Below are 15,107 nucleotides of genomic sequence, written 5' to 3' on the forward strand. Positions count from 1 at the left end.
AATTGGAAGATCTCGGTCTTGGATTGAGTTACTGACTTGCGATGTCCTGGCTCTCCCTCCTAAATCTCCCTTCAATCTGTGCCCTTCTCACCACCTCCACAGTCACTGCCCTGTCTCATGCCTCATCGTCTCACATCTTAACTCGTGAGACCTCTCCCTGGCCCGTGAACACACAACTGCCATGTCCCTCCCACTGCCCATTGGATAGCTGAACTCCTTGACCTGACACCCAAGGACACCTGTCCAAGACTGAGCTCCAAGCCCCCGGCCATCCTCGTTACTATGACAATCTGCCTCACCCTGAGCACGGTGCCTATGCCTTCGCTTTTTCCCCCTTCTACTTGGAACAGCCAACCCCCACCCCAGACTCTCCCCTGCACTCCGCCTCCCTCACTGCCTGTGCGTTCCCACCCTTCTTTAGACCCTCAAAGCCTTCCCCAATTCCTCCAGTAAAGCACTGTTTAACCCCCTTAATGAAACTGAAAGCACGGGCTGGGTCTTAATCAAGGCTAACTCCCCAGGCCTGCACTGATAGAATTTAACTCAAGTTCACATCAGGTGCTTTGGTTGGCAAACAATTCCATGGAACGCAGGAAAACTGTTAAAGCACTGGGACTGTCAAGGAATGGTGGTGGTGTGGGGGGGTAGAGGTCATGAATCTGCGTCTTTAAAACAAACCCCAGCTCCTGATGCAGGTGGGATTGAAAATGTTGAGAAACACTGGCTCAAACGGCCCTTATTTCAAAATGCATGGGAAAATGAAGCTGCTCTCTAAGGCCTTCCCTGCTGCTGTCCTAGTAAGAAAAAACAAAACAAAAACAAAACCAGAGTTCCCCCTTTCCCCGGGACCTGGCTGGGTTCCAATGTTGCCTCAGTCCCCAACACGCAATGGGGCCCTGGGCCAGTCTCTGCCCCTTTCTGGGGCCTCTATTACCAAGAACACCTCTACCAACTGTGTGTCCCCAAGTTGGTGACTACTCCACCTCAGCGGGCCAGTCTCACATTGGACGTTGGCATCTGACGCCCTGCGAGCTCTGCACACCCGCGCTTCCCGCCAGCCAAGCCTGTCCCCCTCCCCTCCTTCCCACGGCCTCCGTGAGCCTGAGTGCGGCAGACGCACCCCTAAAGCCAAGGCCACCCTCACTCGGACTGCCCCTTTACGGCCGCCGTCCAGCTTCACAGACACTGGCCTCCCGCCCCGCCCCGCTCTTTAAGCCCAGCCAGGGCGGTCCGCGCACGCGCACTGGCGGCGCCGAGGCCCCGCCCTCCCCCGAGCGCGAGTAACGGCGCAAGGAAGTCTGAGTGCGGTGCGCTGCGGGACGACGAACGAGTAGGTTGGGGCTCGGCAACGGCGGCCGGCAAGGGTCAGGTTTCCTCGGGAGGAAAGCTGCGAGGGAGGGGTCTGGCGAGCGATTGGAACTCTGGAGGCTGGGAGATCTTGGAGCTCAGGCCGGTGGCCCGCACGGGGAAGTCGGCGTCCAGTGAGGGGGTTGGGCTGGCGCATGTTGATGCCAGATTTTCCAGATCGGGCCGGTGTCGACAGCGCAGGGAGAGACTAGAGCCAGAGTTGATTTTTTTTTTTTTTTAAACAAAAAAGCACCACACACACACACACAACTGGGAGCGATTAGGACCAGACTTTGTCCAGGGTGAGAGCGCGCGCGCCGGGGCAGGAGGGCAGGTCTGGGCAGGCGACCGTGCCTTTGCGCAGCCGGGGCAGGCACTGACCTCGCCTCGCCCTCGCCCGCGCCCTCGCCCGCGCCCTCGCCTGGATTTCCTTGTGGGGATCATGCATTCATTAAAGTTCTCTGAATACGGTACGAGGCGCTAGTGCTAGGCAGAGAAGGGATCACGACCAACAGTACCCACTGACACAGGAGAAGGCAGGGGGCTGTAGGAGCCCGGGGCGGCGGGCAGGGACGGCTGCTCCGGGCGGGGTGCTGGGGAGAGTTCTGAAGAGAAACCCGCACGCGCCCCGGTTGACCGGGCAGAGGCTGGTGAGTCTGCTGAAAGAGCAGGAAGAGGTGACGGTGGGCCCGGCGGGCTGCCAGCTGGGGTCAAGGAACTCGGCGTGCTCTTGGTAGAAGAATCCACGGGATCTGGGGGGAATGAGGGGTGGGAAAGAAGCACCTACAGGACGAAGGTGCCTGCAGGATGCAATTGACTGTGCTACTCTGAGACACAGAGAGGAGTGCCATCAGCAAAACAAAGCCACAAGAAGGGTTGAGACCGTAAAGTGAAAAAAGTCAGGAGTCCAGTTAGCGCGTTCCCTAGTGAGCAGTTTTGCTTTTTTTTTTTTTTTTTTTGATGATTTATTTATTTACTTGGAAGTCAGAGTTACAGAGAGGCAGAGGCAGAAAGAGAGAAAGAGAGAGCGAGAGAGAGTCTTCCATCTGCTGGTTCACTCCCCAAATGACTGCAACCGCTGGAGGTGGGCTGATCTGAAGCCAGGAGCCAGGAGCTTCTTCCTGGTCTCCCACGCGGGTGCAGGGACCCAAGGACTTGGGCCATCTTCCACTGCTTTCCCAGGCCATAACAGAGAGCTGGATCGGAAATGGAGCAGCCGGGACTTGAAGCAGCAGGCGGCGACTTTACCCTGTATGCCACCATGCTGGCCCCTAGTGATCAGTTTTATGTCCTTTCTTTCTTTGTGTCCCTGGTCCCTAGCTAGGGGCCTGGCATTTGATGCCACTCAATTTTTGCTCACTGACCCAAAGCCCAGCAGCAGCCAGCAGTTGGAATCAGAGTTGTAAAGTGATGGGGCTTCATGGAGCATAGCGCGTGGCTCTGATGTCAGAATCCTGGTTCTTGTCCTGGCGCAGCCATCAGGCTGAGCCCTGATGAGTCATCCACTGGGTACAGCCAAAGCCAGTACAAGCTCCCACGTATAGCGCTCCAGACACTGCTGAGAGACTGCACGCAGACTGTTCTCGTTTGATTCACGCAGTAGCCTTATTTACAGGGAAGTCAAGTTATTGTGGACTCAGTCCCAGACCTGATGATGACAGAGCTGTTTTCTTTCTCCTCTTTCTTTTTTAACTGTGCCCTCTTCTATCTCTTACCCAACAGGGATGCTGTCAGGACCCTCTTAAGATCACGTGGTCGTTCTTTCAAAACATTGTGCTGAGCCTGGCAGCCTTTCATAATTGGTCTAGCACCAGCCTGGTCGTGGGGAAAAGGGAACAGAGCTTCGTGTGACGGAGGTTACCTACTGTTCTCGGACTCTGTTCCTGGGAACCACTGAACCAGGCAGCCATGTTCTTTTTTTTTGCTGCTAGATCAGGATTTCTTTTGTCAGTTTAAAATGGCTAATCGGCATAAAAAATAAAGGGACTCTGTGAAGAGACTGGGGTCTCCCCTATTTAGAGATTAGAACCCAGGTACTCCCCCACACCCAGCACCATACTAAGGTGGACTGAGGGGTAACCCCCAGGGGACATCTGGAGGGCCTAGGCCTGTCACTCCTTTCCTCTATCCCATTTTTGGCATGTGATGAAAAATATGCATTTTGGATTTTCTCTTCTGTCCTTGCACTTTAAAATCCCCTTAACTGTAGGCTAGGGAAGCTCTGAGGGGCTCACTTAAGAAAGCCACCCTAATCCCTCTCTCCCAAGAAAGGGGGGATTTTCTAATAGTGTTTCAAGTTAGGCCAGATGCTTTTCCTGATCCCCCTCCTACCACCACCACCAATGTCATGGAGCTCTGACCCCTTTCCTGGGGAAACTAAATGCCAATAAGCCTAGAAAACTAACTTTCCACAAGTCCTTTCCTCTTCTAACCAAGAGCTCAGACTCCTCTCTCCCCAGGTTTCTTTCCTGATCACTTAGCACCAACAGGGGGTTCTACTGCTTCCTTAGTCGGTAGCAGACAAGAGAGGGACCATGGGGGGAAAGGAATACTGGTGTCTCCCCTCTTTTCCTACTGATCTGAGGACCAGGAGCCACGTTCTGTTCTTACGATTAATTGACCACTGGGGAGAACCAAATGAATGACTGGCTTTCCCAGATTTTCATCCGGGTCTTAAACCTGCTGCAAAATGAGTGAATATCAAGACGTGAGTTGGTACACGTCTGTGTGTCTGAGCGACCAGTGAGACTCTTCCTCCTGTTACACTGGGCACTTGGGCCTCAGTTAACGCTGTCCTGCTGATGTGAGTTCTCAAAAATATTTTCTGTCGGCCAGAGCTGTGGCTCACTTGGCTAATCCTCCACCTGCGGCGCCAGCACACCGGGTTCTAGTCCCGGTCGGGGTGCCAGATTCTGTCCTGGTTGCTCCTCTTCCAGTCCAGCTCTCTGCTGTGGCCGGAGAAGGCAGTGGAGGATGGCCCAAGTGCTTGGGCCCTGCACCCACATGGGAGACCTGGAGGAAGCACCTGGCTCCTGGCTTCAGATTGGCACAGTGTGCCGGGTGGCAGCCATTTTGGGGGTGAACCAACGGCAAAGGCAGACCTTTCTCTCTGTCTCTCTCTCTCTCACTGTCTAACTCTGCCTGTCAAATATATATATATATATATATATATATATATATATATTTTCTGTCTTTGGTGCCATGATGGTAGAAGTCCATACATAGAATGTAATCATTTCCTGCTAGTGACTTCATGCCTGGTTAGTATGAAGGAGGAGTTCATCTTATCTGCATTTTTGGTATTCCACAAAGGGCTCCTTCCCTGCCTCCCATGTAATTTATTTGAGATCTGCTGACCTGAGTTGTTGGGGCTAGCAGGAAAATTAATAGTCTACTGCAGTGGTTCCCAACCCAGCAAAGCTTAGTAAAGATGGAGCCTCAATTTCTCCCTGCCCTCAGATTTCTTAAATAAGACTCTCTAGGGAAGTCCCAAAAGTCTGTGTTCTTTCTCAAGCTCCCAGAATGTTCAGCCAGGCTTGGAGACCACTGATTACCCCATCCTCTCTGTTTCACAAGTAGAGAATCTGAGCTCTGAAGGAGCTCACCCAGTCACGTATGACACTAGTGACTCTGACCAAGAGCACTGGGCTGGGAGTCCAGAGACTTGGCTTCGTGGCCACGCTGTTCCAGTTATTACCCAGGGCAAGTCATTCCGCTTCTGAGCCTCTGTTTTCTTACTGTAAGACTAATGCCGTTGTATGAAGGGTCAAGAGAAAGGGGCCGGGGCTGGGGCCGGCGCTGTGGCGCAGCAGGTTAACGCCCTGGCCTGAAGTGCCGACATCCTATGGGGCGCCGGTTCTAGTCCCGGCTGCTCCTCTTCTGATCCAGCTCTCTGCTATGGCCTGGGAAAGCAGTAGAAGATGGCCCAAATCCTTGGGCCTCTGCACCTGCGTGGGAGATCTGGAGGAAGCTCCTGACTTCAGATTGGCGCAGCTCCAGGTGTTGCGGCCATCTGGGGAGTGAACCAGCAGTTGGAAGACTTCTCTCTCTCTGCCTCTCCTCTCTCTGTGTAACTCTGACTTTCAAATAAATAAATAAATCTTAAAGAGAGAGGGGGGGGGGGGGCTTGGGAATGCTTTGTCAAGCTCCTGTTGTGAGCACACGAACGTTAGAGTTGGGACTAGCCAGTGTTCACTGCCCTGTGCCACACTGTCCCTTCCCACAGAGGCCAGGGTCCCACCACTTTGAGGGCAGCTACCAGCAGTTTCAATGGTTGCTGCATCTCAGGCATCTGTCACCACAATTTCCTCTATCCTTCCATCCAGGTTGGGATGGCCACCTGCTGGGGGAGCGTCTTGCAGGATGAGCGGCAGCTGGAGGAGCTGGCTCAGCAGGCTGTGGACCGCGCCCTGGCTGAGGGGGTGCTGCTGAGGACCTCACAGGAGCCCACCTCCTCGGACGTAAGCCCCCGGCCCCGCCCCAGCCCACTGAGCACACTGCCCTAATCCATCGCCGACCTTGCCTACCGCCTCGCCCCTGCCGGGCTGGGGCCAGCTCCTTCGGGTCAGAGAACACATCTCTTTTGCTTTTTTTTCCCCCCAGTAATTAAAATTGATCTCAACAAGTATGTAAAGTGAAAAACAGTGTCTTAGAGTAATCAAATTTAAATCTGGGATTTCAAGTCTGATTAGGCAAGTTACTTAACCTCTTTCTATTTGCCATTTCTTCAAAGGAATCATGACAGGACCTACCTTATCAGATTGGTAAGAGAATTAGAAGATAATTCACATAAAGCCATTTGCCCAGGGAGCTATTATTTATTAAGTCCCCTAATCACACTCCTTCACTGTAACTGGTTGTTGATGTAGCCTTTCAGGTTTTTCTCTCTTCTTTTATGGATATAGATGACATAAGTATAGAAATGAATAGTTTTTTTTAAAGGTTTATGTATTTATTTGAAAGAGTTACACAGAGAGAGAAGGAGAGGCAGAGAGAGACAGACAGAGAGAGAGAGAGAGAGAGAGAGAGAGAGGTCTTCCATCCAATAGTTCACTCCCCATATGGCTGCAACTGCCAGAACTGTGCCAATCCGAAGCAAGAGCCAGGAGCTTCCTCCAGGTCTTCCCACGCAGGTGCAGGGGCCCAAGGACTTGGGTCATCTTCTACTGTTTTCCCATGCCATAGCAGAGAGCTGGACCGGAAGTAGAACAGCCAAGACTTGAACTAGTGCCCATATGGGATTATGGGATGCTGGCACTGTTGGTGGCGGCTTTACCTACTATGCCACAGCGCCAGCCCCAAAAATGAATAGTTTTTTAAAAAACAAATTCGACCCTATTTATTATCCTATGACATGTTTTGTTTTTCACTTAACTGCCTTAGAATACTTTTTTTTTTTTTTTTTTTGACAGGCAAAGTGGATAGTGAGAGAGAGAGACAGAGAGAAAGGTCTTCCTTTGCCGTTAGTTCACCCTCCAATGGCCACCACGGCCAGCGCACTGCGGCCGGCGCACCATGCTGATCCGATGGCAGGAGCCAGGTACTTCTCCTGGTCTCCCATGGGGTGCAGGGTCCAAGTACTTGGGCCATCCTCCACTGCACTCCCTGGCCACAGCAGAGAGCTGGCCTGGAAGAGGGGCAACCGGGACAGAATCCGGCGCCCTGACCAGGACTAGAACCTGGTGTGCCGGCGCTGCAAGGTGGAGGATTAGCCTAGTGAGCCTCGACGCCAGCTAGAATACTTTCTAACACCTTCTGTTAAGGTCAGCTTCACTCTGATGCAGAATATTCCAAGTGTGGATGTATCACCATTTCACTTTCCCCTTCAGATACCTATTTAGGTGATCTCTAATGTGTTTATGACAGTATCACTGCAGGGAACGCTCCCTTCTGTGCATGCCTGTTTAGGTACCTGCTGTCAGTGTTTCTCCAGGGTTGATATAGAAAAGTAGAACTGCTGAGTTCCTGAGGGACCGGCACTGTGGTGTAGTAAGCTAGGCCTCCGCCTGCAGTTCCGGTTCAATTCCTGGCTGCTCCTCTTCCAGTCCAGCTCTCTGCTTTTGGCCTGGGAAAGCAGTGGAAGATGGTCCAAGTGCTTGAGACCCAGAGGAAACTCCTGGCTCCTGGCTTCAGATCAATTCAGCTCCAGCCGTTGCAGCCATACAGGGAGTAAACCAGTAGACAGAAGGCCTCTCTCTCTCTCTCTCTCTCTCTCTCTCTCAGATCAATTCAGCTCCAGCTGTTGTGGCCATTTGGGGAGTGAACCAATGGAAGGAAGACCTTTCTTCACTGTCTCTCCCTCTCACTGTCTATAACTCTACCTGTCAAATAAATAAATAAAAATCTTTTAAAATTAAAAAAAAATCAACCTTTTAAATTGGTGATTAGGCAATACATTTGCATGGTTCAAAATGCAAAGGTTAAAAGGCTTTACCACTTAATCCCCCCTTCCACATCCCTTGGTTACTCTGTTCTGTTCTGAAGACAACTTGAGCTTTAACATCCTTGTGTGCTCTCAGGGAGTTTATTCATAACAAGAAAACATTATGTATTCCTTTCTACTTTCCCTACTTTTTACACAGAGAAGCATGCTCTATAAGCTCTTCTGGGCTTTGCTTTTTTATTTTTCAAACAGTGTTACCTTAAGAATTCATATTAATAACTAAAGAGCTGCAAGCCTTTCTTTTTACCCACCCATATTGGTTTTTATCCTTGTGTGTGTGGACCTAGTCTGGTCCTGTTGGAAGGTCCCAACTCAGTGAGTGTTTGCTGAGACCAGGCTAGTGCTGGGGCGGGGCTGCCTCTAGCTTTGTGGATCGAATTGCCTGGAGTGTGAACCCAGACTTCGTGAACTGCCGTTCGGAATGCAGGAAGGAGCATTTTATTTATTCTGCTAATCACTAGTACTGTGTGAGAGTCCAACTCTGGGAGTGAATGGGGTGTAGAAAAGGCACAGTCTTCAGAATCCTCATGAAGAGAAAGAGACAGGAAGTGAACGTGCCTGTGCATATGGGCTTTCATTTCAGATCTCTGGCAGGTGCTGGCTGTAGACTGGGCCATTTTAGGCCCTGAGGACAGAGAGGTGAAGTGGCCAAGGGCCCTGGCTTCATGGCTTAGCTGGAGAACTTTCCACAAGACAAAAATTCACCAGTGGCAGCTCTGTGAGGAAGCAGAGGCCGGCTTTGTGCTATAGTAGCTTCCGTTTGTTACTTACTATGTGCTAGGCACTGTTCTTTGAATGCTTTGGAATCACTGACTTTTTTTTTTTTTTTTTTTTTGAAGATTTGTTTTTTATTCGTTTGAAAGGCAGAATTACAGAGAGATAAGAGAGACAGAGAGAGATCATCTAATTACTGGTTCACTCCCCAAATGGCCACTGAGCCTGGGTCAGGCCAAAGCCAGGAGCCAGGAGCGTCTTCCTGCTCTCCTAAGTGGGTGCAGGGGCCCAAGCACTCAGGCCATCTTCTACTGCTTTCCCAGGGCATCAGCAGGGAGCTGGATCAGAAATGGAGCAGGTGGGACTCGAACCGGTGCCCATATGGGACAGCGGTGCTGCAGGCCTTGCCACAACACTAGCCCCTCACTGGCTCATTTAAGCCTCATCACAACAGAGATGAGGGAACCAAAGCTCAGAGAGGCTAAGTAACTTGCCTGTCTTTTAAATGGTGGATAGTTGGCAGAGCCAGAGTTTAAGCCCAAGGAGTTCGGCTCCTGGCTGCATGCTCCGAGCATCATGCTTTGCTGCCTCTTCCAGGAAGCTGTGTAGGGAGGAGCGAGTCATTGTGACCGGAAGGCTGAAGTGACCGCAGTGTTTGAACTGGACCTTAAAGGACAAGTGGGGGAAGGAACAGCATAGCAGAGGCCCGAAAGGAAGAGACGGCAAACACTATTCAAGAGAATGCAGCTAAAAATCAGGGCATGTCCCTGAAAATCAGGCAGGCCCAAGTCAGATGGCCGAGAGGAGGAATGTGAACTTTACCCTGTGGATCCAGGCTGCCAGCCAGCCAGTTGCAGGCAAACATTTGGCTCCTGCAGTGGTTCAGGAGTTAATTTATTTTTTGGAATAGGTGACATATGAACAGAGCATGAATTCAAAAGGGTATTCAGTGTACAGTGAGTTTTCCTTCCTCCTCCCACTGTTTCCCTCCCCACTGGCAAGCATTGTTGAGTTTTTTTCATCATGGCTAACAATTTTTTTTAAAATATTTATTTATTTATTTGAAATAGATACAGAGAAAGAGGTGGAGACAGAGAAAAATTGTCCATGTGCTGGTTCATTCTTCATATGGCTGCAACAGCCGGGGCTAGGCCAGGCTGAAGCCAGGAGCCAGGAGCTTCCTCAGGGTCTCCCACATGGGTGCAGGGGCCCAAGCATTTGGGCCATCTTCCAATGCTTTCCCAGGCACATTAACGAGGAGCTGGATCAGAAGTGGAACAACCTGGTCTCGAACCAGTGCCCATAACGGATGCCAACATTGTAGGCAGCGGCTTTACCCACTCTGCCACAATGCTGGCCCTGCTAACAGTTTTGTTTTTTTTTTTTTTAATCACAAAATTAAAAAAAAGAAAAAAGCTAATTTTCTTTGCAAATTAGATCATCTGGCAACTCTGGTCCACTTTCCTGCATGGCCACAGATGGCTAGAGCAGAGTCCTGGCTGCCCCTTTAGCTAAGATTCAGTTCTTCACTTTGACACAATTCCCATCATTCCTCTTAGCTGCCGGGACTTTGAGGCAGAATTTTGTTGTCACACATATGCTATTTTTTTTCTAGTCATAGAATAATGTTATTCTGTGCTCATGTCTCTATCCAGAGTAAGAGACTGTCAGTCTTTAGTCCGTGACTCTCGGAGAACAGCTGTGTGCCGTGGGCCCTGAGTCCAGCTGGGCCGACAGTGGAGGCGAGAAGGGCAGAGGGAAGCCCGAGCAGAAGACTCCTCGGGAGCTTCAGGCCGGTTGGGACTTGCTGGGGGTGACAGGGTTCTGAGTGTGAGCGCCAGGGAACGGCCCTGCAATCTTCACACACGCACTCGGGGTATTAGGTCACTCCTTACATAATCAGCAATAATTCTAAGTCAGAAAGGCTGCAGGCTGAATAGAATGTACTCTTACAAATACCCTTCCTCCTGTGTCAGAGGCGGAGGGGGGTAACTTAGGAATTATCTACCAGAATTTAGAATGACTTTGTTTTAATTACCTAACGTCTCTACTTTTAGAAATTCTGAGTTTATGACCTTCTCATATACAAAATACCCAGAATGTGCATTCTAGGATACTCATTGAAGCATTTATTGTAATAGTAAAAAAAAAAAAATCAATAGATGGCTGTGTTCAACAGATCTCGTGTATCCAAGGAGTAGGGTACTATGCAGTCATTTAAAAGAATGAGAATGCTTTAAATGTATGGAAAGCTAGGGGTGGAACAGTGTGTGCATAGACTCTTGTGTGTGTGAAATGAAGAGAAGTGCATTTGCAGACACAGATAGCAGCATAAAGATACCTGGAAGGATGTGTGAGACACAAGGACGCCCTTTGCCTCTGGGGAGGAGAACCAGGACGGGATGGGAGGGAGGGAGGCACACTTCTCACTCTGTATCCTGATGTGTCTTTTGAATTTTCTATATGCTTATATTATCTATTCAAAATAACTATGTTGCTTAAATATATAAATGCCAAGTTCTAACACCAGAAGCTCATACTACCATAAAGGCAAACTGATATTAACTTACAGGTTAAACTCGGGAATGCTTCCTAAATCAAATCACAGAGGCTTCTTAGGATCTCTTGTTGTTGGGAATCTCAGAATGCATTTTCTCCTTTTAGGAGCAGTGGCCTAGATGGTATTCGGGTTTCCTGGCTATGTCAAAGTCCAAGGAACCCAGGATGCAGCAAACTCCAGGCCTGTTAACCCGAGTTACTATCTCTAGCTTTGGAATGGGGGCAGGGATTCACCCCTGACTTCCATTAAGGGGGCCAGAGTTCACTCTAGATTCAGCCCTACCAGTAACACACTGGAGGGCAAGGGGAGTAAGGTGTGAGCTCCTGACATGGGGAGGGATCTGGGCTTGCTCTTACACAGCTAGGAGTCATGTGTGTGTGTGTGTGTGTGTGTGTGTAACCATCCTGGTTCAAACCCCAGTACCACCTACCAGCTGAATATTATTTTGGACCTATTACTTAACTTCTCTGTCTCAGGTCCTTTGTCTAGTAAGTGTGAATGATATTATTATCTTCTCTACAGGGTTAAATGATGAACCCATGTACGGTATTTAAAGCAGTGCCTGGGGCCAGCATTGTGGTATAACAGGTTTAGTTGCTGCCTACAACTCTGGTATCCGTATGGGTGCTGGTTTGTGTCCTGGCTGCTCCACCTCCAATCCAGCTCCCTGCTAATGTGCCTGAGAGAACAGCAGAATAGGCCAATACTTGGGTCCCTATATCCATATGAGAGACCTGGATGAAGCTTAGGTTCCTGACTTTGGCCTGGGCCAGCGCTGGCCATCGCAGCTAATGGGGAGTGAGCCAGTAGATGAAAGATCTCTCTCTGTCTCTCCCTTTGTTTCTCTGTAACTCTGCCTTTCAAATTAATAAATAAACAAAATGAAACAGTATCTTCTACTCAGTAAGTGCCCTGTCATTTTTGTGGGGCTTTTGTTTTATTTTTATTTTTGCTTTGCTGTTTTTAGAATTTTTAATGTTTGTTATTATCTTGAATTCCTTTAATTGATTTTTGAATGTTAACCCAATTTTGCACTTCCAGAATAAATCCTGCTTGATCATAGTACATACGTCTTATTGCATTGCTGGATTCAATTTGTTAGTATTTTTTTTTTAAAGATTTATTTATTTATTTATTTATTTGAAAGGCAGAGTTACAGAGAGGCAGAGTCAGAGAAAAAGATGTCTTCTATCCACTGATTCACTCCCCAGATGGCCACAACTGTCAGAGCTGAGCCAATCTGAAACCAGGAGCCTCCTCCAGGTCCCCCATGTGGGTGCAAGGCCCCAAGGACCTGGGCCATCTTCCACTGCCTTTCCAGGCCACAGCAGAGAGCTGGATCAGAGGTGGGACAGCTGGGACTTGAACCAGCACCCACATGGGATGCTGACACCACAGGTGGAGGCTTTACCCACTACGCCACAGCGCTGGCCCCTCAATTTGTTAGTATTTTATTGAATATTTTTGTGTCTATATTCAATGATATTGGAAATTAGCTTTATTTTAAAAGAGAGAGGGTGATACAGAGACATAGATCTCCTATACTCTAGTTCATTCCCCAAATGCCTACAACAGCCGGTACTAGGCCAAGCCAAAGCCAGGAGCTGATAACTCAGTCCAGGTCTCGCACATGGGTGGAGGGACCTAGCTACCTGAACCTTCACTTGCTGCCTCCCAGGGTGCACATTAGCAGGAAGCAGGGCTCGGACTTGAGCTCAGGCACTCCAGTACAGAATGTGAGCGTCTCAAGCAGGGCCTTAACCGCTGTGCCAAACACCCGCCCCAATTCTGTCTTTTAGTCTATAGAGATAAAATGTCATAGAATCTGGAAGCTCCCTCTTTTTTCACCCTTTTCTCCAGAGATAACCACTATTCTACAGTTGATATGTCCTCAGTAAACGTAGGCCAGACTTCCCATGGGGTTACGTTCGCAGGAAAACAGCCCGTTCAACAGGCGCTCTGCCCCGCCCTCCTCTCTCCTTGATCAGGTGGTGAGCTATGCCCCATTCACGCTCTTCCCCTCACTGGTCCCCAGCGCCCTGCTGGAGCAGGCCTATGCTGTGCAGATGGACTTCAACCTGCTAGTAGATGCCGTCAGCCAGAACGCTGCCTTCCTGGAGCAAACTCTGTCCAGGTACTGCGTGGTGAGGCCTGGAGGAGGGGGCACGGGGGCAGGGGGGGTGGAGAGCAGAAAGGTTGGGGAACCATGAGGTATAACTGTGTCAGCTGACTTGGGAGGGCAGGGGTGAGGACAGGGACCCCAGGAGAAACAAAAAGTGTTAGAAGTCAGGAAAGCTGGCTTCTAATCCTGGCTCCACTGCTTCCGTACACAGCCTCGAGCAAGTGTCTTCCCTCTGTAGGCCTCAGTTTCTTCATCTGAAAAATAAGGAGTTTGGCCCAAATCCATAGTCCCCTCCCCTGCTGGCATTCTGTGATTCCCTGACCCACGACCTCCTGCCTTGAAGACTGAAACTCCCACTTGGAATTGTGGAAAGGCAGCCTCGTTTTGGAAGAAAACAGGAAGTGGGGAAGATTGTTTGGTTTAAGGTCGATTTTCTACTTCTTCTAAGCAGTGAGTCTTTCTTACCACCTCGGGCTTAGGATGCAGACTGGGCACAAATTAGGGAACCACCTCTGAAACGGCTCACCCCAGCCACCCCTCTCTGTCTCTTTAGAGCTTTTTCTTTCTTAAAAGATTTTTTTATTTATTTGAAAGGCAGAGTTACAGAGAGAGAGGGAGACAGAGAGATCTTCCATCTGCTGGATCACTCTCCAAGTGGCTGCAACGGCCAGGGCTGAGCCAAGCTGAAGCCAGAAGCCAGGAGCCGGGAGATTCATCCAGGTCTCCAACATGGGTGGCAGGAGCCCAAGCACTTGGGCCATCTTCTGCTGCTTTTCCCAGGCCTTTATCAGGGAGCTGGATCGAAAGTAGAGCAGCACAGGGGATTCAAACCACTGTCACAGGCAACAGCTTCACCTGCAAAATCATGATGCTGGCCCCTAGAACTTTCTTTTTTTTTTATTAAGATCCTGGGGCAAGTGAAATTTCTTGCCTTATTTTAGAATTAAATATGAACAAATTCTTTATTTTAGAGTTAAATACATAAACATTATATATATACAATATGTATGGTAGATGCACAAATAATTGTTTGCCTTTAATTCTTTTTTTTTATTTTTTTTCTTTATTTTATTATTTTTTTCTTTATTATTATTATTTTTTTTTTTTTGCCGAAGATAGAATCTTGAGAAAGGATTTTAATGATAAGAAGTTTGGAAGCCATGGCCTTGGAGCTGGAAGCCCATGAGTCATGGACAGATGAGCCCTACCACCACCTTCCCCCAAGGTCTTTCTTCAGATGGGCCCAGCTTTGTGCCTGCGATTCTGGATTGTGGGAAACAGAAGCAGCCTGGCTTAAGCCCTCTCACCCAGTGCTGTGATTATCTCTGCAGCCCCAGCCTTCTCTGTCCCTCTCTCTTTTTTCTTTTTCCTTTTTCTTTTTTTGACAGGCAGAGTGGACAGTGAGAGACAGAGAGAAAGGTCTTCCTTTTGCCGTTGGTTCATCCTCCAATGGCCGCTGCGGCCAGCACGCTGTGGCTGGCGCACCACGCTGATCCGAAGGCAGGAGCCAGGTGCTTCTCCTGATCTCCCGTGGGGTGCAGGGCCCAAGCACTTGGGCCATCCTCCACTGCACTCCCTGGCCACAGCAGAGAGCTGGCCTGGAAGAGGGGCAACCGGGACAGAATCTGGCGCCCTGACCGGACTAGAACCTGGTGTGCCGGCACCGCAAGGCAGAGGATTAGCCTATTGAGCCACTGTGCCGGCTGTTCCTCTCTCTTCTAACACACACACACACACACACACACACGAGCCCTAGCTCCTATGGGAGACGAGCCCCCGAGCACAGTGTTAGAGCAGCAGCCAAGAGTCTGTGACTGGAGAGTAGTCTTCAGAAAAGGCAAACTGGGTCCCAGCATCCCTACTGGGGGCTCTTCTTCACCAAAGGCTGGGAAAGGCACCCCCAAGGGAACTGCCCTTGGGGA

General features: G+C 49.7%; 1 protein-coding gene across 8 annotated transcripts in view; it reads left to right on the plus strand.

Moving 5' to 3' along the window:
* Positions 1-1,216: 1,216 nt before the first annotated feature.
* The window catches only part of GSS (glutathione synthetase), a 29,712-nt gene continuing 15,821 nt past the window's right edge, over positions 1,217-15,107 (plus strand). The window contains exons 1-3 of one of the 8 annotated variants that reach the window (XR_011379930.1): positions 1,217-1,330; positions 5,673-5,807; positions 13,052-13,197. Coding sequence is in view for 7 of the 8 variants with exons in the window: in XM_002710790.5 (XP_002710836.3) it covers positions 5,679-5,807; positions 13,052-13,197 (275 nt within the window). In the remaining variant the exon portion in view is untranslated. Of the gene's footprint in view, positions 1,365-1,402; positions 1,998-5,672; positions 5,808-13,051; positions 13,198-15,107 lie in introns of those variants that run through there. The other 7 variants (XM_051846150.2, XM_002710790.5, XM_051846147.2 and 4 more) reach the window with 7 other exon arrangements.

This window comes from Oryctolagus cuniculus, chromosome 11 (genome assembly GCF_964237555.1).
Source record: "Oryctolagus cuniculus chromosome 11, mOryCun1.1, whole genome shotgun sequence".
In the NCBI taxonomy this organism is placed as follows: Eukaryota; Metazoa; Chordata; class Mammalia; order Lagomorpha; family Leporidae; genus Oryctolagus; species Oryctolagus cuniculus.